The following is a 25,037-nucleotide window of genomic DNA, read 5'->3' as shown; positions in this document are numbered from 1 at the left end:
TCAAATAGCAGCACTTGTCCTTCACAACTTATGCAGAGAAAAATAAAGGAGCCCTCAAGGACACTATTGAGGTGAAGTCTAAATCTGCTCTCTGACACTGGGAATCAATTCTGTTCTTATCCATGTCCCCACTCATGCAGAATAAATCATACTATTGTCTAACCTTTCAATCTGCATAACCTCACTGTGGGCTCCATTACTTTATCCCACTAGTCTAACAAAAATATTAGCCGCTAGCATTTACATATAGATTTATCAGTCACTTCTTAGAGCAGCAGGCACACACACACACAACTTTTACCTTACAACAGCTTTGTGAAGTAGGTTAAGCAGAGACAGAATGACTGACTCACTCAGGGCAACCCAGTAAAGCTTCAAGGCTGAGCAGGGATTTTAAGCAAGCTCTGTCTCTTCCAAATCCAACACTATCCACAACACCAGGCTGAAGTGACCACTGCCCAGTTTATGATCCCTTTTGCTCCTCCATGCTCCAGCAAGCAATATGCTTCAGTGAACAGAGAATTTGCCACAAATGTGGAAGACCAATGTTTAAATCCTATTCTGACCACTGCTCTTGGGTGGGTTTTAGCAACTCACAGTCCCACAGTCTAAGATACCTATGTGTAAAATTGTTTACTGTAAATATTGAAGGCTGCCTCAAACAACTGCTACAGAAATCGAAAATAAAAAGTTAAAAATTAAGTAAGTTCATAAAAGTTTCTGATCACACTTTCTACAGAACCCTTGTCCCCTAAATTATTGGTTTCTTGGGGGGGTATTATAGAAGGGTGGGAAGGTGAACTAATCTTAGGAGCCCAGTCAAAGGGTGCAAACTCAATGGAGCTTGTATCTGAGTACACATGTCAGGCTGCAAATTGTTACAGTAGTAGCAACAGTTTTCATTTCTCCCTCTCGGAGCCCAGACCTACGCATGTTTACTTAGAAGCCCCACTGTATTCAATGGGGCTTGGTCCCTTTATAAACGTATTTAGGATCCCAGCCTTGGGCATTGCTCACGGATTATTTAGCCGAGGACTCTCCACACACCTTTCGTTGCTGATTCTTTTTTTACATAGTGAAAAGCTCACGGCTCTTTTACCCGGCCGGCAGACAATAAAAGCTCTTGCAGCGTTAAGGGGGAAAGTCCCTCCCTCTCCACCAGCTAAGGGCAAGAGCCAACTTCCAATCCCAAGTGAGGGCAGCCGGGTGGCTTCACGGGCGCTTCCCGTGGAGATGAAGGCTCGCCAATCAGGCTCGCGCGCTCCCCGCCAGCGAGGAAGCACGCGACGCACACGCACCACGAGCGCGGGGCGGGTGGTGGAGGGGCTGCAGCCGCTCAGCTGTCCTAGCCGGGCTCGCTTTCCTTCCTCATTGCGGCTGGGCACCAAAGCTGCGGCAGCCCTGCCTTTACTCGGGAGTAAGTCCCTCCTGGACTCCGGAGTGAAAACGCACAGGCAGCTGCAACGGCAGCGGGTAGAGGAGGAGAAGGTAGTGAAGCCAAGTGAGCCCAGCGGGCAAGAGAAGCTAGCGGGATTTTAGCAAGGCATGCACGGTGCCGCTCCGCAGATAGGGACTTACTCCGGAGGAAGCAAGCAGGGCTGAGGTGCAAATAAGCGTGACGGTGCAGCTTTTTAGTGTCTGGAGCAGCTGTTTTTGGTTTTTGGAGGGATGGGCCCGGAGGGGAGATGGGCGGGTGTGAGAGGAGCCCCGAAGCAGCGCGTCCAGGTGCACCAGCTGGTCTCGTTTACCTGCGCTCGAAGTCCTGCTCAAAGGGAGTCAGGTAGGGGTCCTTCTCCAGCAAGCGCTGCAAGTCGGGCGGGCGAGGGCTTAGCAAAGCCATCTTTGCAGCAGCAGCGGGAGGATCCGACCTCAGTTGCACCAGGATGTCAGGAGAAGCGGCGCCCTCTCAGCTCCCTATATACATTTGGGTAAGAGGGGTGGGCTGGAAGGGCAAGCGCCGACCTCTCTCCCACCAACCCACCCCCTTTTCGGGATAGGGCTAAGCCGGGTGCCGCCCAGGCTGGGGGAGGGGAAGGGGGTCACCCAGCTGCGCAAGGGAAGGGTTCCGGGAACAAGCCGTTCCGGCCTTGCTAAGAGACTCGAAACCTGCGGCTGCTTCAGGGTTTGCAGCGTCCTTGCGACTGAGCATGCTCGGGAAACAGGAGCAAGCTCAGTGGTGCGTTCTGAAGCCGCTGCCCTCACTTGGCCCCCTTCACATCCGCCAGGAATTGGTGTTTTGCCTCCGTTATCCAGTACTTTGTACTGAGCAAAGGGGAGCGCCCAGGAGCAGACCAGGAGAATAAGCAATGCCGGTGATAGGCAGCAGACTAATGAAGAGAGGCAGAAGATGCAATCTTAGGCACATTTACTTGGCATAAATCTCATTGAACTCGTTGGAATATTTTTCATAATAAACATGCCTACAGTTAGGCATCACCTGGTTTAGGATTTGGTGTGCTGAGTGCAAGTATTAATCACTGGTGGAAATAGGGGTCTTTCTCTGCCAGAGAAGAGGGGGGTGCCAGAGGGTTCTTGCTGCTCCTCCCATTTTGGGGTTGGGGTGGAGGGTGCCTGCAGAACTCCAGTGCCGTCTCGGGTGCCTTCAGCACCCACCAACTCTGCCAGAGAAGTAGCAGCTGCAATGAGAGCTCACATAAAGTAGCATAGGAAACCTGAGGTGACGAAACAGGAAGGACTGTCTGTGCCTGGTCACTTTCAACAGCTGTTTCCCAGTAAAGGCATATCTCTTCTCCTCTCCCAAGGTCATGTTGTCCTATCCTTGCACAGTGCATAGAGCAGCTAAAAGATGGCAGCCTGATCTTAATGCTTCTGGAAGGGAGGTGTGGCGTCCTTGTTCAAATCTTCCAAGTACACTGGTGAAACAGTTGAATTGTTGACTTTACAACTTAATCTTTGTACAGGCCATTCTTTATAAATTGACAAAGTAATGCTCCCCAACTGGTGGAAGGGCAGGAGAAGTTTCTAAGATATGCTTCAGGCTGCTGTCAAGCAAGACATACTTGTGGCAAATGAACTTGACAGAGTTTGACAAGAATCCTCATATTGCTAGGAAGGAGGAGAACCGATGTTTTGAATGAAGAACCTGTGGCCCTCCAGATGTTGGGGAGCTCTAGCTACCTTTGGTTCCATCAGCGATGATGGGAAATGTAGTCCCACATCTGAAGAACCACAGGTTGCCCAAGCCTGGGTGAGAACTATGGTTTTCAGACATAGTTCTGGAAACCCTTCTAAATCAGCTTGTCTGTCAGAGGGCCAAGAATGAAGGGGAAATCTAATGTAGTGCAGTCTCTCTTAATCTGTAAGCCTGTGGACAGGAAATCATCTCATTTATTGTTTTATTGATTTGATGTATTCACTTTGGGAGCTGCTGTTGTTTTTGTTGTTAAAGAGTGACATAAAAATGCTTTAAATAAAATAAAATAAAAATCAAAGAGCTATTGCAGATCTTGCAAAGTAAGTGCTTTCCCCCCCATAGACCTGAAACAGAATGTAGAAATGTTCAATAATCTTCCTGTCTCTCTCTCTCTCTCTCTCTCTCTCTCTCTCTCTCTCCCTCTCCCTCTCCCTCTCCCTCTCCCTCTCCCTCTCCCTGTACCCAAGTTTTTGACTTCAAGTTACACAATTCCAGAAAGTCTTGTGTGTGTCCTAACTTAGGCATTGCAAGCAAATAATAGTGTTTTGCAAGCTCAAACATCTTAACTCTGGAAAAATAGCTACTTAACCAATGAGTGTTGCAAAACTTCTGCATCCTGAATGTCAATAATTTTCATAAAAGTTCCATTTTATGTAACATATAATTCTGTGGTAAAATACTTTGCTGTGTTAACTTGTTTTTTTCCAGTATATGTACAGTTATGAATACATTAAAATGTTAAATATCTTATTTCATGGCAGAAACAGTTTAAATTACAGGAAGTTTAAATGTTAGGAGGGAGTTGTTAAGCATTCAGCACTGGAGCAAGCTGCCTATAATTGCAGATTCTCTGTGCTTGCAGGTTTTAAAGTAAACTTGGATGACATGTATTGTAAATGCTTAGGCAGAAAATATGTGCCAATTACATTTAAAATACATTTCATAATGGCATGAACTAAGCAATCATCTGTATACATTTTCTTAAGTTGTGAAACATGGGAAATTGTGCTCCTTCGTTCATATGTATTTGTGAACCCTTTGGCATACGATTGAAAAGGAAAATATAAATTCAGATGGACACCTATTATTAGAAATCACTTTGCATGCCTCATGGACTGGCAGTGTGGTTAAAGAATTGGGCTGTGGAGACCTGGATTCAAATCCCCGAATCAGCAACAAAACTGGTTCTGTTACAATAAGATTGGCCCAGTCGCACACTTTGGTGACAACCTACTTCACAGGATTGTTTTGAAGCTAAAATGGGATGTGTACATTACTCAGAGCTTCTTTCAGGATGCAAATGAATGAATTTCTCTAGAAATGTCCCTTGATTGTCCAAATGTAAGGCTTACATGACATTCCTTCATCATTCCAGTTTTGAAAAATTACCCTAAGCAAGTATTTTGTTCCTGCAGCTGTACTGGGTGATATTGGTGAGTTTTCCCTGAGTATGACTATTGTTGGCTATCACTTACTGAATCCAGTAGCTTGCAGAAAATATTGTAAGTAAAATAGGTGTACTAAGGCTTCATTTCAATCTTCACAGAAACTTTCAGAAGTTGCAACATGTGTATGATTCAAGAACTTCTATCGTTCACACACATCCTCCCCCACCCCATCTCTCCAGCTTCAAGAAAATATTGGGTTAGATATCTTCACACATCTAGAGCTCTCTACATATAGTGATCCCTGAACAAATGACATCCCCATTCCTACATGAAAAAAAAATTCTCTGCTGAACAGATACAGGGGTTGACAGCATTATGTAGGTAAAGCTTCTTTCTTGTTGGAGTAAGGAAAGAGGAGAGCTTAGAATCAGATGCCTTCTTCCTACAAGAATTTCTTGTGTGAAAATTATTTCTACAGGCATATTAACTCATTATAGTTCAGGGTCAGGGTGACAAGACTGGACTTGGATGGCCCATCTTGTACTGCATGGACATCAGTACACAAGTTTAAATAAACTTGGGAATATGCCAATATGTGATGGTTGTGACAGTGTGGTTACTTTCTTCTGGATAGTTACCTGGTAGTGATCAGCCAACCTCTTTACCTTGGCCTCTGGCAGTTAAGGAATTTAAATGTTTTGTGACCCATCTGCTTTGATGAATTTGTATTGTTCTGTCGTATTTTGGAATGGTTTTATATGTGTTAAAGTTGTAGTGATTTTTATCTGTTTTAAATTTGTCTTTTTTACTTGTAACCTGCTCTGGGACATCATGGTGAAGGGCAATGAATAGATCTAATAAATAAATACAATTTCTTTACATTTAGAAATGTTGTTTTGCTCCAGCATGACACTGAATCGCAGAAACTAGTTGCATACTGTGGAAAATGTGTTTGTTCTGAGAGTGCAGTGATTTTAGTAGTGTATTGGTATTGGTGTATTGGAAGGAGGGCTCCAGCTTAGATTCTGAACCAGCTCTGTGCTCTGAAATTTCCTACTCTATACTACCAATTGGGAATGTGGCCTAGATATAGTCAAGGCAAACGTCTTGTCTCTAGTTTTCATGTACAATTTGTAGAACCTTTTGGAGGGGACTTGCAAGCATATTTGTTACTCAACTACTGAGAATCAGAAACCTTTTTGCAGCTCTTATTTCAGTGCATTCAGAGATCTAGAAGTATTAAATCCAAATCTACCTTGTGCCCATCCCTGTTTGCAGTATGGAGCAAGTGAGCATATAATGCCCACTCCAAGAGCAAAGAGTCTTTTTCTTAAATCAGTGGGACTCTACTGTTGTTTGTTTCTGCTGTCAGGTGAACTTCGTTGCCCGCCCACCCACCCTGCCTTCCATGGTAGCTTGTACTTTATCTGTGTCCTTTAATTCAAGACTTCCAATCCTCGCTTGATGGAGAGACTGCCTGCTGTGGAAGCAGAGAGAGAGAGAGAGAGAAAGGCTGTTCCTGCAGTTATTCTGTACTTTGGGGTTGCAGCGTGTGAAGTAGAAGCTTCACATTTTTGTGCTTTTCCCTTTGTAATCCTGAGACAGCTCCAGCAGTTCACAGCATCATTATTAGCTGTCTTGGGGTAAACAGAGGAGACAAATTTATAAATCAGCAGCAGCAATTTGTAGATGAGCAACAGGAATATGGCTGAGGGCTTGGACCCCCTGGAGATGTAGGGCTCAAAGTGATCCTTTAGCTGCAACCAATTGGCACTGGTGTGACCCAGTTCTGATTAGCAGCCGCTAGTGGCTAATAGTTATCACTTGATCAATAGCTTAAGCAAACACTGCTTTCTGTAATGAACTGGTCACTCCCAGGGCCTTGTTGAGACATCAAGTTTCAGATATGGAATGTTGTGTTCATTTGATTTGGTAGTGTAATAATTGCTGTTCTGCATAGTGCTGTGCCAGAGGAACTGCTTTCATGCCTGACCTCTTGACTTCTCTTAATAAAAAACTTTTTTTTTTTTTACACTTCTCTTTATATTCTCACATATATTTCTGCCACTTCGTTGACCACTCCATGCAAATGATGAAGTGGCCTCCAGCCCTGAAACCTTATGCCAGCTTTAGTTTTGGTCGTTAAGGTTCTTTGTTGTTTTTAGTATTATATTTGATGGTGCAGTGCTGAGAATAGCTTGCTAAAGAAGGATATTACTTACAGTGAAAGCTTGTGAATCTGTCAGCACTCGCAGCATGGCACACCTTTTTGCCTTATCCAATTTTTATTTCACCTAGATGGAAATTGAGTTTCTTGGTGATTAAAATTGTAGCTGGTGGAAATATGGAAGGAGAGAACCACATTTCAGCCTGTTATATGCTCTGCTTCAAGGGAGTTGTTCCTTGTAAAAGAACTATATTAGATATTCTGGTCTCTTTTTAAGCAGATAATTAATTCCTTGCATATTCCAGATGCTTACTTTTAATCTTCCCATTACTTATATTTCATGCATCATATTTGAGATGGAATCTGTCTTTCCTTCTCTTCTACTTACTTTGATACTTTTTTTTTTATCTGTAAGAACTCTACTACTGTATTTGCAAAGGAGAAGGTTACACCTATGTTAGCTTTTTGGATCAGGTCCTGTGCACAAGGTTATGATTGGTGCTGTCAAATGTAATAACAGTAATCACCTGTCTTGGGGAGGAGGACCCTGAATCTAGTCTTCTTCCCCACTTCCAAACGGGAAATCACTATAGTCAGATAATTACAATGCCAACTCTGTGTTCAGGGGGAAGAGAAAGCAGGAGAAATGCTTATGCCACACACTTCTGTGAGGATTGCGCTGCAGCATTTATATTTTTGCAGAGAAATAAGATTGTACCGTAGAGCACAGGTGGACAACCCATGGGCTGCATGGGGGATAGTATGAAGGATAAGGCAATGTGCCCTTGGTTTGCTGCTCTAGATAATGGCTTGGTGGTAATAAATTTTAGATTCTGAAAGGATAGTTGGTTCTTCCTTTCTTTTATAGGAAGCAGCTAGTTACTTCAAATGAGTATATACCATCAAATAGACACTGCAACAAAGCTGTGAAGTTATTTCAGGGTTAGGAAGCTTAATTTGTGTTAATCAAAATTTCATTTGCCTAAAGAACCGCAACACATGTCTGCAAGATCTCCCACACTTTGATTTATTTTTGTTTTTGCTCTTGTGGTTCAATGTTCTACATTTTTTCTGGTGGCCCAGTTTCAGTACATGACCAGCAAAGGAGCATGTGTCAATGAGTAACACAGAAATCTTTTTAGCATGTCAATCCCAACTTGCTCCTTGCTTCTCCTACACATGTGCTTCCTCAGCTCAGTACAATTCAGCTTCTGAAGGATAGCATAGTTTTCTACTCAAGTACTCACCTGGGGACAATTGCTACTTGCCCCAGGCAAGGAGATAAGTGGCAAGTTACAAGCTGGACATCTTTTAGTCCTTGTATGAATGCTGCTTTTTAGTGGTGTCTAGTTTCTTGGATCATCTGTCCCCTATACCTTTGAGAGCTGACTTTTGTCAGGCAGTCTTCACTGACAGTAATAAGGATGCTGCAATTTTCAAGATTTTAATACAGATATCACACTGCCTCTTTTATGTCCCAGAAGCACAGGGACAGTGAGAAAGATTATCAATGTTTTCATCAAGAAGAGAGAGAGAGAGAGAGCCAGATAGATGTGTAAGCTCTAGGAAATGTAGAGAATGCATCCTCACCCAAGTCCTTCCACCTCTTAACAGCCCAAACGCTGTATAATATCCTTCCCCCCTACTTTTCTTTTTATAATAAGCATCCACAGAAGGCTGCATTCAGAATCAAAGGATGTAGAGGGAGCTGATAGGGGAAAGACTTTGTAGTTCTTTCCTTGCTGGCTGTTTTTGTTCTCAAAATTTGCTATTCACTTCATGGGTGGTAGGGGAGAGACCAAATTCTGCATCTCTTCACCTGCAGAGGGAAAAGGTGCTGTGGGAGGGTTTTTTGAAAAGAAACAGCAAATGGATAAAGGGTTAAACATACACATACCCCTCCACTGCACCTGACTGCAGCCTTCCATGGCTGTGTTTTGTTTAAAGAAATGTTAAAGGGCATTACAGATACTGCCCAAGTAAGATGTAGCCTGGCCCCAAACTTCATATTATATTATACATACCTATCTCCCAATGTGATGGAGCATTCCATGGGAAATGTTATTGAATATTATGTCAATTTCAGGTAATGCGCTGTGCCGGTTAAGTCCAGTCAAAGGCGACTATGGGGTTGTGGCGCTCATCTTGCTTCAGGCTGAGGGAGCCGGCATTTGTCCACAGACAGATTTCCAGGTCATGTGACCAGCATGACTAAACCGCTTCTGGTGCAACAGGACACCATGAAGAGTGCCAGAGTCCATGGAAATGGCGTTTACCTTCCTGCCACAGCGTTACCTATTTATCTACTTGCACTGGTATGCTTTCGAACTGTTAGGTTGGCAGAAGCTGGGACAGAGTGCATACTTGTTACAGATATGCTTTCCATCTGTAGCTGTAAGATCCATAGTTGAAAGGACATTTTATGAGCATGTATCAGTATTCACCGATGGGACCTATACTTTATTTATTTCCACCCCACACACACTTAAGAGCAGCTTATTAAGACTTTTCATACCAAAGAAAAACAGGCAAAGAAACAATAAAAAGTCAGAGCAAAACAAGTAGACAATAGAAAATCTCCCACAATCCATAGCGCACCAATAAATAAGCACAAGTGATGCAATCAGGGAACCATTATAGAAGTAATCAATGAACCAAGCATATTGATATTATTTTTAACTGTCAGCCTATAATATCACTCCATAAAGCAACATGAGTTGATTAAGAAATCCAACCATGCTCTTTGGCCTGGACATAATTAATAACACCATTTCACATAATATATATTTTTTAAAAAATCATTGGATTCTTCCATTTCCTTGACTGAAGTGTAAGTTTTTCCATAAGGGCCACCACCCAGATTTGAGAATGCCACCACTCCTTTAAATTAGCTGTTACCACCATAGAGTCAGCAATTAAAAAAAGATACCAACGAACTCTTATGAAGTATCTTTTTGCCTCCATCAGAAATGGACAGCATTGCAGTAAGTGGACCTGGTATCAACAGCTGCCCCATAATCAATTGGCGCTCATAAATAGCTGTCTTCCAAAACACCTCAAATATGCTAAATGTACAGTTTTGGCAGGTATTGTTGAGTTATCCTACTCAAAGTATGAGAAGTCAGATACCACCTAAGAATCAATTTAAATGAATTGTCTTTAAATCTTTGGGTAGAATGGAGCTTTCTCCTATGCTTTGTCCATTTTTTCCTCCCTTCCCCTTACCGATATATTTCCCATGCCTGACAAGTATACCAGCAGAGTCAGCCCGCAATAGTTTATACAGTCCAGATGAGACACCTTTGTCTGTAAATTAATGTAGATTAGAATTTTTATTCAAATAACATCAGCAACGTGGTAGCTTGCTGCAAGGATTGACAAAAAGTGCTGAATATAATATATTTGTCGCCATGTACAAGAGAATCTATGCAATTTACGCATAAGTTGCTCATTTGTAATTTGCAGTACAGTAAGTAAAGGTAATGGGACCCCTGACCATTAGGTCCAGACATGGCCGACTCTGGGGTTGTGTCGCTTTATTGGCCGAGGGAGCCGGCGTACATCTCCTGGGTCATGTGGCCACCATGACTAAGGCGCTTCTGGCAAACCAGAGCAGCTCACGGAAATGTCATTTATCTTCCCACAGGAGTGCTACCTATTTATCTACTTGCACTTTGACATGCTTTCGAACTGCTAGGTTGGCAGGGAACGAGCAACGGGAGCTCACCCCATCGCAGGGATTCGAACTGCCGACCTTCCGATCAGCAAGCCCTTGGCTCTGTGGTTTAACCCACAGCACCACCTGTGGCCCTCTTTGCAGTACAGTACAATGGTGTAAATAGCTCTAATTCTGCAAATGCCCTCCCCCTTCCCATGCCTTAAATTGTTTGAACTGATCTGAACTATAAAGCAATGGATGATTTCATACAGGGGTTAGAGGCAATAAAAAGAGTGGCAGGTTTTTCTCTCCAAACATTCAAATCAGCCAGGAGAAAAGGAACCTATACTCTTGACAGATTTACTTTTGGTTGGGAAACCCGTGGCTAAGCCATTAGGTACTCAGCCATGAGCTTCCACATCCAGGTCAGCGTTTCAAAAAGAAACTTTTAAAATGTATATCTATTACAGTGATTCATACTATTCTATGGAGATCGAATCTGTCGCTCGGAAATCTGCATATATTCCAGGATGAGGGTATATTGGTTGCTGCAGAAGAAAAGGGGAAGTTTCACATGTTTGGGCATAAATGGTACTTTCATATACCTTATAGGTAAAAACCATTTATTCTGTCAATCAGAAAGATAACCATGTGAAGACCAAATCAATATTGACATACAGCATGGACAGCCATGTTGCCATTGATTTCAGAAATACCCTTACGAGCTCTCTTCAGAGTTTGAGTTCACAATGCAGCTGTGTGTAATTCAAAACTATGGAGTATTTTATAGCTGAGCAACCAGGGAAAATTCTTTTATTCATGTATTAAGGCTAAATCCTATAAATCTGTGGTCCTTTATTAGTAATCAATGCCATTGTTTCATGAGTAAAGCCTTTAATAAGTTCAAAGAGAATCTCAGTGCTGAAAGTATAGGGTCTATACTTTGTCTTAAAACTCAGAAAAGCCACAGAGTTATCAGATATTCTTGTAAGCATGATGTAGGGACTTTATAAACCAGGCCAAACAATTTCAAGATTGAAGAGAGTGTTCTTAATATATCAACTGGGAAATCCCCTCCATTCACATGCTCTTGATTATAAAAATGACCTTTCAGTGTTTTATGATTGGCATAATATCATCTCCCAACACATGGGGAAGGGCCATAGCTCAGTAGTGGAGCACGTGCTTTGCATGCAAAAAGCTGCAGATTCAATCTCTGGGTAAGACAGAGGGAAACTTTTTTGAGATCCTGGCATCCATTGCCAGTCAGGGTAGACCACCCTGAGCTAGGTGGACAATTGGTCTGACTCAGTATGGCACAGCTTGCAAGTTATGAAAGTTGTTATTATCCCCATAAATCCATGTGAAAGGCTACTAAAATAGAACAGTGGTTTGCTAATAGTTTATGGCTGAGGCAAAGTATAAGATTTCTAGCCTATGCAGGTGAAATCAACAAGCAGGATGAGGAACCTGTCACCCACTAGATGTTGTTGGGCTGCAACTCCCCTCATCCCTGCCCATTGATGATGCTGGCTGAGGCTACTGAGAGTCCAACCACATCTGGAGGATCACAGCTTCCCCAGAGCCTCTAAGAATACAGAAGACTCTCTGCTTCACACAATCGCCCTCCTCCACAAGTTGAAGGTAAGGAGCATGATGAGGGAAGCACAAAGCTGGTATTGTATGCTCATCCCCAGACCCGTTGCTCACATGGAACATAGGAAACTTCCTATATATTGGTCCATCTAGTTCAGCATTGTTTACACTGAAGGGGGTCTGAAATGCTTGGGATTGAACCTGGGATCTTCTCATGATATAGGAGAGGGAAACTGGAGATTGTTTATGTATGCAACAACAGCAGCAAGAATTTTATTAGCACAAGTATGGAAAACAGAGAAAACACCAACAAAGGAAGAATGGCAAGTTAAGCTTATGGACTACGCAGAATTGGCTAAGCTGACAGGATACACGAGAAAGACAACATCGATTTCAAAAAGGAGTGGGAACCATTTATAAACTATATAAAAAGACAGTATAAAGATTTGGACCCATTGGCAGGTTTTAACTAAACTTTCACAACTATATAAGAGGTAAAACCAGCAGGGTATAGAATTTGTTTAATAAATCAATCCCCTTCATGGATCACTGCCTTGCCGTGGCGAAGGGGCTTGAAGAACTCAGAGAAGCTATGAACTATGCCGAGCAGGGCACCCAAGATGAACAGGTCATAGTGGAGAGTTTTGACCAAACGTGATCCACCTGGAGGAGGAACCGGCAAGCCACTCCAGTATCCCTGCCAAGAAAACTCCATGGACAAAGACAACAGGCATAGCTCACTGGAAGGACAGATTGTGAAGCTAAGGCTCCAGTACTTTGGCCACCTCATGAGAAGAGAAGACTCCCTGGAGAAGACCCTGATGTTGGGAAAGATGGAGGGCACAAGGAGAAGGGGGCGACAGAGGACGAGATGGTTGGATAGTGTTTTCGAGGTTACCAGCATGAGTCTGACCAAGCTGTGGGGGGCAGTGGAGGACAGGAGTGCCTGGCGTTCTCTGGTCCATGGGGTCACGAAGAGTCGGACACGACTAAACAACAACAACAACAATAAATCAATACGGAAATACAGAGGAAACCAAAGAGGGGGGAGGGGAGAAATTAAGATTTGTGGAAGATTTGTTATAATTCAAAAATTCAATAAAAATTATTTTTTAAAAAAAAAAAACCTGGGATCTTCTATGTGCAAAGCAGATACTCTTGTACTTAGTGTGGCCTTTCATGTGTTTTCATTGCACTTCATAGGGCTTATGTCTCATTGCTCACACTCTTAGCTGCTATACTGCACCCAAGCTAACTCCAAAATTAATAATAATAATTTTATTATTTGTACTCCACCCATCTGACAGGGTTTCCCAGACACTTTGGGTGGCTTCCAACAAATATAAAAGCATAATAAAACACCAACCATTAAAAACTTCCCCATACAGGGCTGCCTTCAGACGTCTTCTAAAAGCTGTATAGTTGTTTATCTCTTTGACATCTGATGGCCACTACCGAGAAGGTCCTCTGACTTGTTCCTCATAACTTCACTTCTTGCAGTGAGGGAACCGCCACAATGCAATGTCAGGTTTAGCTATTATTAATCTCTTAGCCAGAGGACATTGTCATTAAGGTAGGACAATCTGGTAAATTGCAAATTATGCAAATTATGGCAGTGTCCTGAAAAATCCATATATCATCAAATTTTGCTATTGGTGCATCACAGGAGAATGCAGTGACAAATCTTGATAGGTAGGGAAACTTGACATTCTCACACAATGCACCTGACAAATATGATTATTTTTGTTATGTACCATGACCCCTTTATAAATACACATAGGTATGATGAAAAGTCCTGAGGATACCACATGAGAGGCCATGGATCACAGAATTAGAGAGCTGGAAGAGACCCCAAAGATCACCTGCTACTACAGCATCCCTGATACATGGCCATCCAAGTCATTTATAAAGATGTTTACAAGCAACAGCATCAGGACAGTATTCCGTGGTGCCCCGTTTCTCATTGCTTTCCAGGCTGATGAGGGACACACTTTAGGTGGTCTACCTTTTCCCTTAAATCTCATGGCATCTAAACCAGAGGCTACAGTACCACCAGCAGTGAGTCAGGTCTCTCTTGGGATGGTGCAACATTGGGAGGAGAGATACTTTTATCTGTTGAATGCAATAGACATGATTGTAAATGATACCTCTGAAATATGTTATAGCTCATTGTATTTCCTTCATTGACCACCTATCCAAGCACACTATCTTGCTTCTATTTTCTGGATCACTTCAGAAAGTTAAAATTGCACCTAGTCATTGGACCTGATGGTCTGCCAACACATGAAATGACACTGGGGACGGGACTTATACGACATCTCTTCAGCTGCTGTCTCAGAGGCGATGAATTACACTTTAACAAGAAGATGAGAGGTTGCTAATTTTAGAAACAGTTTTAAACTGATGCCAAAGTCCTGCCGTTCAACTATTAATAATATGGAAGTCCTCCCTTCCTTTGCATGTGCTCAGCATGCTGATCTAGTGTGGCATGGCTCTCTATGGAACACCTTCATACTGAAGGGCACTTGACTAGAATCCATGTATTGAAAAAACAGAAGCGGGGATTCGAACACTGCTAGCCTTAAAAGAAGGAACTTTATGCACAAGCATGACTTTCTCATTCCACCAACTATGGAATGGCATATTCCATAGTTAAATTCCACCTCAAGGAGAGTGAGCTAACTCCATGATGGTTTGATTCTGCAGCTTTCCCTTTTGCCAAGTATCATTTGCAAACAAATGTACTCGGAGGGGAAATCAGGGTCACAGAAACCAGCCACCAGCTAGCAGGTACTTCAAAAGCTAGCAGCCTCATGTTATTCTTGCTGCTACTGGAGACAAAGTGCATTAAATTATTCATTGCATATTTAGTACAAGTGCAACATTTTGAACTCCTGTCCCCTAAGTTGTCTTGCGAAAGAAAGAAAGAAAGAAAGAAAGAGCAATAACAAGCAAATATGTAAACATTGAGAGAGAGAAAAGGAAATACAAATATATAAACATTGAGAGAGAGAAAAGGTAATCTGTAAGACCCACACAATCCCCCTCAATTATATCATTGTGCTCTGCAGGTAAATTTTTCCATGCAACTCACCACTTACAAGGGGACCTGGTGGCTATTGCATTCTATCAACTTTTAAAAATAACAAAAACAGCAGTGACTCAGATTTGACTGCTCCTTATTCCCTAGTAAATATAGTAAACAAATTAACCAGGGTAACTCTGCTTTTTGGAGTTGGGTTTATATCTTTTCTAGTTGTAAATATAATGAATTTCTAATCATGATCAAGTTTGAAAAACCTGGGTCCAAGTTCTAAAACTACTGTGAGCAGAAGCCATTGCTCCATGGGCAGCTGCTTATGTGGAGGGAGATTCCCAGAAGACATTCCCCTGTCCAGCTCTCTCAGCACAGTATAATTCTCACTGCCACTGCAGTCCAAGGAGGCCTTTCTTTGCCTTCCATCTACAAAGAACACTGACATCAAGAGAGGAGGTTAACTTCACCCAGTGTCGTGCCAGGATCTTGCATGTGAGAATGGAGGGGCATTCTTGCGCTAATCTCTCTTTCCCCAGGTTTGTTTCCTTAACTATTTCTATCCTGTTGGAAATAAAAAGGACCAAGCTACACCATTTCCAGGTCTTGGGATAAGTTAACCCCTGATCTGGGAGCAAGTCAAGGGATTGGGAAGGCACTGAATTATTCACAACCAGTCCTTCCTCTGGTCTACCTGGGCATACTTCCAACCCACCCATGGAATCCCCCCTTTTCAGCCCCACCAACATTGGTGCTCCAACACTGATAGGACAAGGGCCACAGAAATTTTCAGGAAAGATGAATCTTGGTGCAGAGCCTCAGGGGCACCACAACTATAATTTAAAATGGAGTGTGAGAGGCGGGGTTGCCAAATTTTGGTGTGGCACAGGGCACCCCTTTCTGAGGTTTAAAGCTCTTTTTCCACCAACAGAAAGGGTGACCCAATGTGTCTCCTGAGTGTTCTCCAGGAGCCATAGTTACTACTACACTTGTGAAAGGGGGTGGGTTAATATTCAAAACGCTCAGCAAAGCTTTGAATTTCTAGAAGAAGAAGAAGAAGAAGAAGAACTTGATTGTGATACAGCAAAAAAGTGGTTAATCCAAACTTACTTTTCCCGATTCCATGGATGGCAACATGAGGAAGAGAGGTAAAATTACTTTCTGCCACAATTTATAGTTGCCTAGGGATACAAGGGAAATGTAGCTTCCAACTGTTAGTTTTGTATACTAGCTTGCTTTCTTTTTTAGTCACAGTAGCCTGATTTTTCACACTGAATTTCTCCAAGTGCACCGGTCTATGTTACATGCTAGCATTATGGTATTTCTGGACAGATACTTTTAATTTTTAATTATCATTCCTGAGAGATGCATGGATGATGCCAGCAAGAAATTCCTAAAGCTTTGCCAAAGCTCATTGCAATATGTGATTTACCATCTGCAGTTTCAAATCTGATGGTGGATATGGGCAGAATGTTCTCCCAGTGAATAAAAACCTCTCCAGGATTTGCCTAAGTGATTCTGTGTCGTGTCTGCCATGCTCTAGATAATGTGAAAAGTTTATTTCAAATGTCTTATGCAATATGACATCATGGGGGTGGGGGACCACTGCAGTGTCCTTTCTACCAATTCATTTTACCGAGTAGTGTTAATACTGTATGCAGTTGAATACGCTTATCTTTGGGGCCCAATCACCTGCTACCAACACAACAGTGTAATTGCAATTTAACATGTTTTTTTAAAAATGTTCTCTACATCAAAGGCTCATCTCCTCTGCCTATACCATATGCTATGTGTCTGTAGAAAGACTCTTAAACATAATGAAAATGGTGTAATCACAAACAAGAAAGTTAACATGGATAACCATTGTGGTGAATGTTATAGATCTTAACATCAGCTAACAGCTATCAGAATTTTAGGATACCAGTATTAATTGTTAGGGTTATTGTTAAGAAAAAGCACCCTGCTTAAATCATTACATGCAGAGACCAATGCAGATACTAACGTAAGATGGGCATACTGCTTAAGTACCCTAATCAAGAAACTGCTTAATGAGGTGTTCCAACATTCAGATTAGACTGACAAACGTATATATTCATACCTAAGGGACAGGACAAAGGAGTGGATGTTGATGACTTAAGAAGTTATCAGGACTGAAATACCAAATCTTATATCAAAGTCACAAAATATTACACAGTGGGGTGGGCCTTCCAGACTTAGGATCTGTCGATGTTGCATGCTTAAAGCACATTACTTCTCCTAAGAATCCACAGAACTGCATTTTGCCCCTCACAGAGCTACAATTCCCAGACACAGTTTTCAGAATTCTTTATGGGAAGTCATGTGCTTTCAGTGTGGTGTTCTCAGCCTAGTAGCTGGAATCCTAACTTTCATCATGCCCAGCTAGCAGGGCCAATGGCTACTGAACAGTATAGACCTGTAAGACCACAGGTGGTATACAATGCATGGCATTCCGTGGTTGCTAAGCAAATTGTAACACCTAATTTTAGAAAAAAATGGGACAGGCTTTTGTTTGGAAGTAAAGTCTCTGTATTTTGTGTACAGGAATTAATTTGCCCCAGAAGTTTCTAAAATCTGACAAAGTAGCAGAATGACACTGGACATTGGAGATCTCTGCCAACACCCATGATATGGAAAATCCTATTTGAAACATTACTGTAGGTCCCGAAATTCAAGATTACACAGGCTTCCAAATACATATTCCACACAGTGCTTGTTTGTGTACATAAAATATGTCCCAGTCTCATGTGTCCCCATCCACATTCATGAAATGAAATATTTGCAGATTACTGCTAAATCAGCTCATTAGCAAGCAGGTAAATTTAGTATTAGAAAGTAATAGCTGGAAATAAATATTCTGATTCTGCTTCCTGATCTATAATTAGATCTAAATTCAGTTTCACCAGGCAAAATTACCAGTATTAATGTTTAGGTTCTGTGATCAGACCTCAAGTAGGTTACAGGCTTATGAAGACAAAAATTCTGTGAAAAATAAAGTATTTTGAGACAACACCCTTACAGGTCCAGTCCTGCTCAGTATCACATAATTAGGAAGCCTGCAGTTATAGGTTAGCTTATATAGCCATGTACCACATTTCTTTACATAAACACACAGAAACACAAACTTTTAGATTAGAATGATAGCTTACTGAGGTTGAAAGTGGAAATATTGAAACCAATGGACTATTTTGAAACTAGTATAAACATTTAGCCAAGCTACAGCCATCCTTCATAAACCAAACCCTACAGCAACTAACAGCACAATCCTATACATATCTATTAAGAAGTACCGGTAAGTCTCACCCAGTTCAGTGGAGCTTAGTCCCTAGTAAATGGGTATGGCAGGGGGGAGATGGGGACTTTTTCATCCAAAGGGCCACACATCCCGTTTTTGGAAGTTGCATGAGCCACATGCCAGTGCTAGGCAGGGCTAGCGACAAAAGTGTGTGGACAATGGATGTAACTCTTTTATATTCCATCCACACAAAAGCCAAAGAGTCCTGTCCCCATGGAGAAAACATAATGATGCAGAAGTGCCTCCCTTCAGACTGCGTGATGTCCAAAAGCTAATTCAGAGCTGTTCATAAAACAGTTCCTGCTGTCATGTTGGAGATCAACACTGTGTCAGGAAGCCAACCAGATCTGACTCCATCGTTCTACCCATGATTGTGCAGAATCAGTCACTGTGGATAATCGGATGCAGGAACAGATAGACTTCTGGTCTGATCCAGCAGGGTTTATGTTTGTTGGCTTAATCAGAATCTTTTCCCCTTCACAGTTGTCAGGGTGGATGTTAGGATTCTGTGGAAGTGGTACGGCAATGATTTTGGGCTGTCCATTGAATGCTATGGGAGTATTTTAAGTTATACCAACTTTTCTGCCAACATAATATTACAACTTCTTCAGAGAGTGAGACAAGATGTGAGCAAAGAATTCCAGCTAAGTTGCAGTCCTTCCCCACCATAAGCCCAACAGCCTTTCTCTTTTTTTACACTGCACTGGTAGAGTTAAACCAATATCATCATGATGATAGTACTTTTTAAAAAAACAGGTTGAATTGATGGTATACTTATACAATAAAATGCCAATGAATAGTTAGCACTCATTGACTCATACATACATACAACCATTTCTAAAAAGGCTTCAAAGATAGCTCACTTGGTAGAGCATGAGACTGTTGGTCTCAGGGTTGTGAGTTCGAGCCCCACGTTGGGTAAAAGATTCCTGCATTGCAGGGAGTTGGGCTAGATGGCTCTTGTGGTCCCTTCCAACTCTACACTTCTATGATTCTATGATTCCCAAATAGTCTTGTTTGCAAAACGTCTCTTGTAAAAGGCTGAGCTGAATAGTTACTGATAAGATTCACACCATGCCTTACCATTAATAGTAATTAATTTTACACCTCATTCATAGTTCATTATATTCAGAGAGCTGAAGGGACCATCTCAACTTCTGTCTTAGCATTTTTCATCATTATCTATTTCTCATGACCAAGTTAATTTTTCTTTGAAATGAGGCATTGTATGCTGAAAAGAAATTAACTTAGGGGCAGCAGGAGAAAGAGAGAGGGAGGGAGGGGGAGAGACAGACAGACAGACAGACAGACAGAGAACTCTGACAAAAGGGGTCTGCAAAGCCCTTTGTTTCTTACAGTCCATGTGTTGTGTGTGTGTGATGCGCTTACCATATGTTAAAAACAAATAGTCAGCTAATTTTAAATGTAAATAGAGATGATGATATTGAAGTTACATGTCTGTGGTTTTTATTAAATCAATATACTTTCTAGTAGTGAAAGAATGAAAGAGTATTTTCATTAGACTTGGAACATCTACATTACAAATGATTCTTAAAAACAAACAAACAAACAAACAAACAAACAAACGCAAGCACAATCCTCTCCCCCCCCCCCCCTTGCTTTCAGTCAGTTACATGCAGAATAGTGCCCTGTAGTCCTCCACCAGGTTACCTGAACAATCATGCACTTTTGTACAAAGATGGATTGTGACATTTAGGCATGGTCTGCAGCTCAATGGTTGAACATTGCATGCAGAAGATTCTAGGTCCAGTCCCCACTGTTTCTTTCTCCAGGTAGGGCTGTGAAATCTTGAAGAACCATTGCCAGTCAATAGCACTGCTAGGCTGTATTGAACTAGATGGAACTCGATATAAGGCCGCTTCCTGTGTTCCTATGCAGTTATATGGCTGCAGGTCCTTCCTCACTCTACTTTGCCTCATTCAGATGATGGCTCATTTCCAGGGCCCCATGTGCTGTCATCTGTGTGATCTTGAATCTATTTTGCCATCATCTTCCTAACACCATGCTAAATGCAAATGGCATGAGCGATTGCCCTTTGCTTGTCACCGAGATCTACCCAGAGACATGCAAAGCAATTAGCTTGCAAAGAGTCAAGCTTATAATGCTGCTAAGTGTTCTGCTTTCATGTTGTAACATTAGCTTTAAGACAGATGAAATATGAATAACACTTCGGTGTAGGTTAAAACCATCTAGTTCATGAGTTAAATGGGAAAACTGGGTGAGGAGATCGTTTACTAGGCTAGCAACAGGAAGCTTGCAGCCTTCCAGATGCTGCTGAACTACAGTGGTGCCCCGCAAGACGAACGCCTCGCAAGACGGAAAACCCGCTAGACGAAAGGGTTTTCCGTTTTGGAGGCGCTTCGCAAGACGAATTTCCCTATGGGCTTGCTTCGCAAGATGAAAATGTCTTGTGAGTTCCTGCGGGGTTTTTTCCCTTTCCCCCCTTTTCCTAAGCCCTAAGCCACTTATCAGCTGATCCGCTAAAAGCCGCTAAACCGCTAATAGCGCTAATCTGCTAAGCTGTCAATGGGCTTGCTTCGCAAGACGAAAAAACCGCTATACGAAGAGCCTCACGGAACGGATTAATTTCATCTTGCGAGGCACCACTGTATATGCAAGGCATTTGAATCTTATATGACTCCACATGTCCTAGTGCCAGTGACAATGGGAAAAATAACCAACTATATTTGGTCATAGACTTTGTGGCAAAGGTGTGGAACCTCAAATACAAGGACTGATAATACCTCTCACTTCCATGGTTGGAAGGCAGGGAAGAGTATGCATACAAATAAGTCTACAGTACAATGGTAAAATTTACATCCCTTGATTTGTCCATTTTTGCCTCTAGAATATGACTCTCAGAAGGTTATCAAGTGTGGCCCTCAGCCTGAAAAAGGTTCCTTACCCCTTTGTTTGTGGTAATAAATGGCTTTTTTTAGGTACAGACCTAAATACGGTGAAAAGTTTAGGCAGGAGGGGCCAGCTACAGGACAATGATTTGATGAGAGATCTATGGAAGCAGTAATAAGTGAGTACATTATTGAACAAAGAAATAATTAGAAGAGTATTAATGATCATGGTTTTTCTCGGTGCTGCATAGTTAGCTACTTCTAAATACTAATGATTGCTACAAAGGAGTAAATAATTAAATGTTAATTACCACACACTATTTCTTTAATAGTTTTATAATAGCAGTGAGCTAAACATGATGAAGAGTTACCACAGAATAGTTGTAATCTTTTCAGCTGGTTGCTGAAGTTGAGGCTATCAAGCAGAAGTCCACATTAATTGGTTCGGGCAGCAGTCAAAACACTGTGAACACCCACCCACCCATCCACCATGGGCCACTTAAAACAACATGGTGGAGGGCAGGGGAATGAGCGGTGCTATTAAGCAGGGACTTTGCCTTCTCTTTTGGAAGAACAAAGGAGGATATTGGCCTAGTAAGCAGGATCAGTTTGTTGGTGGATTAGATAAAGGGAAGCTATATAACATGTAGGCAGTTGGCTGTTAAGGAGGACAGGTGCACATGAAGAGAAACGAGGATAAATTCAGAGATACAACAACACTCTATAAATTAATACATGTTTATTTGATTGAAATATGAAGTGGTGACAAAAGTGGGTATTTCACTGTGTCTGGAAGCAAATCAAGCCACACCACATAATAGAACCTCTTCTTGACATTGTGCAGGCAGTGAACATTTTGTGTGGGGTTTTTGTTCCTGGCCCCCGCATGCGTAAGCATATAAGTGTGCCCTGCCCCATTCCAACCCATTCTGTTCCGCCCCCATTCTGCTCTCTTCCAGGTCAAAAGGACCCACATGTCGGCAATTGTGTATCAGTAGTTGCTGCCTGTATTGTCAAGTTTTCCTTACATGCTTAACAATGCAATCCTGTCATGTATAGGGTTTTTTTGGGGGGGGGGGGTGTGAGTAAATCCTACCGTATTCCTCCTTCCAGCTTCCCCCAAGGTAAAGGTGTATAGGGCTGGAGCTGAAATGTGACTTTTTCTAGTGGTGAGTCACAATTACATAGTAAGAGCTGCCACCCCACCCTGCCTCACTAGCTGCTCCAGTTGATGGGGGCATAGCTGTCAAGTGTCCCTTATTTGAAGGGACAGTCCCTTATTCCAGCGCCATGTCCCGCTGCTGTCCCTTATTGATGGATGTCCCTTAAATGTCCCTTAAATGATGTCCCTTAAATTTCAAAGGAAGCAGCTCCTCTCTTTCCCTCCCTGCCAGCCAGGGAGGAGGGAGGCTCCAACTGTGTTGCTTGGCTGTGTTGCTCACCCAATAAGAAGTCTAAGAATGACTGGGGGGGTGGAGCTTGCATGCCTTGTGTGTGGCTAGTTAATGCAAGCTGAGGGGGGTTTTGAATGCTGGATGCCATTTTGTTGCACGTGCTGCTGCAAACTTTGCAGTGCAAAGCCAGGCCAGGGAGCCATCTTAAGTTGAGGTTGCATAGGCCTTGTGGTGCATGTGATTCAGATTCTATTCAGTTGAGCCTCTGGTTACAAAGTTGGTTGGACAGTGTTCTCGAAGCTACCCAGCATGAGTTTGACCAGACTGCAGGAGGACAGGAAGACTGGAGTGCCTAGAACAGATGAGGCTGCAGGTCCCTTATTTTGGCTGCTGGTCCTTTATTTTCAAATCTGTAAGTTGACAGCTATGGATGGGGGAACTCTCCTTTTGACTGGAAAGATCTTTCTGGCAAGTCTTGCTAGATAGTTTACTGTTTCCTCCTCCTCCTCCTCCTCCTCCTCCTCCTCCTCCTCCTCCTCCTCCTCTTCTTCCACTTCCATGCCGTTCAATTATCAAAATGACTTCTATGCAATAATAACCAAATAAAGTCATCATGGAGGAAATTAACGAGTACACTTGGTCCTGGTGAGTTCAAACAGAGCAGCTGCTAAGTAATTTCTAACATATTAGCAGTGGTATCCACTGCTTGGGAAATAAGGGGAATTCCTATGCTATGCCATGACAATTGTTGTTTCTGTTACCATATTAATATGAAAGCAATTTTTAGCATATAGGGTAGAACTAAGAGGTGTTTCCTGGGTGACTGAATTTACTTTTGAATGTGTGTCTGTGAACCATTCTCTTTTCCTGTTCTCTGGCACCAACAGAGGCTTCCTTTCCAAACAGCAGCTGAGGAGCAGCAATTTTTATGAGGATCATAACGGGTCCTAAAGGGTTAAGCCTGGTGTAGAGAACTGGATCTGACCAACAGGCCAGAGATTTCCCCACACCCCAGACCAAATTTGACAAGAGGGTGGGAGCATCTATCTGTCAACCACCTGATGTCACAATGAGGTCAGATGACCTGTTTTTGCAGAGCCCTTTGCATTGCAATCTCAACAATCAGCTGGGGAGGGGAAGCATTTTTAGAAAAGAAGCTGAAAGGATTGAGAAATCTTTTACTCTGCCTTTTTGCCTCTGTGCCTTCATTGTTTAAGAGAGAAAGAAAAACTCAAGCAACGTGTAACTGAGCATCACGTATGGCTGTACTGAGTTAGCATAGCAAAAATAAATTAATGAACATGTTTAATGCCACTGAATATGGAAGGGAACATCTATTTTGAAACAATGCAAGGGCCACATCTTTTTTACCTTTGTAGGCAGCCCAACCCACAACTTAGCTAGGCCTGGAATCTGGATTTAATGTGATGCAAGTCCCATTGGCTTAAATAAAAGTACTTCAAGCTTTAGTGGACTTTGTGTATCAGGCTGACAGCCATTTAACATAGTTCAAAGGGCTGTATATTTAGGTTTCCTACAGAGTACCAGCGAACCAAAAGATTGACAGATAAATGTACTCTTTTTTTCCTTTTATTGTTTTATTACCTGCCACACTAGTCACTGGTACCTGATTATAAAAAAATAAGTATACTGTGAGTTTTAGTAAAACCATAATTTAATGTCAAGATGTTAACCTTTTTCCTGTATTACTATTTTCTCCTTTTAGTTTTCTCCGTGCAGAGTCCTTTGCCATTCCAGCTAAAACCCTTATGTTTCGACTGCAGTTGCCCAGAATAAAATTGACATTTCCTCTAAAGATTACATTCATTTTACCTTTTTTGAAAAGCTTCTTGAACTTTAGAAATGCCCTCAGCTTTCTGCACAAGATGATTGGTTTTGCTATTTCTATAACTTTCATTTCTGCGTTTCAAGGCTACAATTAAAATTTTTTGCCACTGAGGAACAAATGGGTATATGTGATGTAGCCTCTATGCTGTAATTTCTGATTGTGCAAAAATATAAGTTATTTTCATTTAGTGTGTGAAATTGGGAAATGCAGGAGTGTTAACTTTATTGATGGAACAGAGCTTTTGCTCCTTAACTCTTTCCAAGCCCTACCAAAGCATAATTCACAGATATGCATGACGTCTCTTGAGAGGCTTTGCTTGGTGCATCCTATGGGAATCTTAATAAGAAGGGCAACATTCTCTCCCTCTACACTGACCTAGGTAGTGATCATTTTATGCCATTTTCCTTTAATAAAGTTTGTTTGTTTGTTTAATTTATATCCTGCCCTTCCTCCTAAAGGAGACCAGGCTGGCAAACAACAAGAGATAAAAATCAATAAAAACATATTTAAAATAATCCCAGTATTGATGCAGACTGGGAAAGATCTCAGCTTATAAAGCTTGTTGGAAGAAGAAAGTCTTTAGTAGGTGTCAGAAAGATGACAAAGGTAGTGCC

General features: G+C 42.0%; 1 protein-coding gene and 2 long non-coding RNA genes across 4 annotated transcripts in view; 2 read left to right on the top strand and 1 right to left on the bottom strand.

The window, feature by feature from the left end:
• Positions 1-2,960, bottom strand: part of GBE1 (1,4-alpha-glucan branching enzyme 1) — a 146,654-nt gene extending 143,694 nt beyond the window's left edge. The window contains exon 1 of one of the 2 annotated variants that reach the window (XM_079974793.1): positions 1,749-2,960. In XM_079974793.1, the coding sequence (XP_079830919.1) occupies positions 1,749-1,840 (92 nt within the window). In that variant the 5' untranslated portion in view covers positions 1,841-2,960. The remainder of the gene's footprint in view (positions 1-1,748) is intronic. The other variant, XM_079974794.1, reaches the window with a different exon arrangement.
• Positions 1,308-12,216, top strand: LOC307215540. The gene is made up of 2 exons (XR_013838560.1): positions 1,308-1,603; positions 10,838-12,216. It is a non-coding gene; the product is annotated as an uncharacterized lncRNA (long non-coding RNA).
• Positions 12,217-14,376: 2,160 nt separating this feature from the next.
• LOC307214029 lies at positions 14,377-24,395 on the top strand. Its single transcript, XR_013837842.1, has 3 exons — positions 14,377-16,145; positions 21,271-21,359; positions 24,301-24,395. It is a non-coding gene; the product is annotated as an uncharacterized lncRNA (long non-coding RNA).
• The last annotated feature ends 642 nt before the right edge of the window (positions 24,396-25,037 follow it).

Source organism: Podarcis cretensis (assembly GCF_951804945.1).
Source record: "Podarcis cretensis genome assembly, chromosome: 4".
NCBI classification, from domain to species: domain Eukaryota; kingdom Metazoa; phylum Chordata; class Lepidosauria; order Squamata; family Lacertidae; genus Podarcis; species Podarcis cretensis.
The sequence above is the reverse complement of the archived record's forward strand: the minus strand, read 5'-3'. Positions and strand labels throughout refer to the sequence as shown.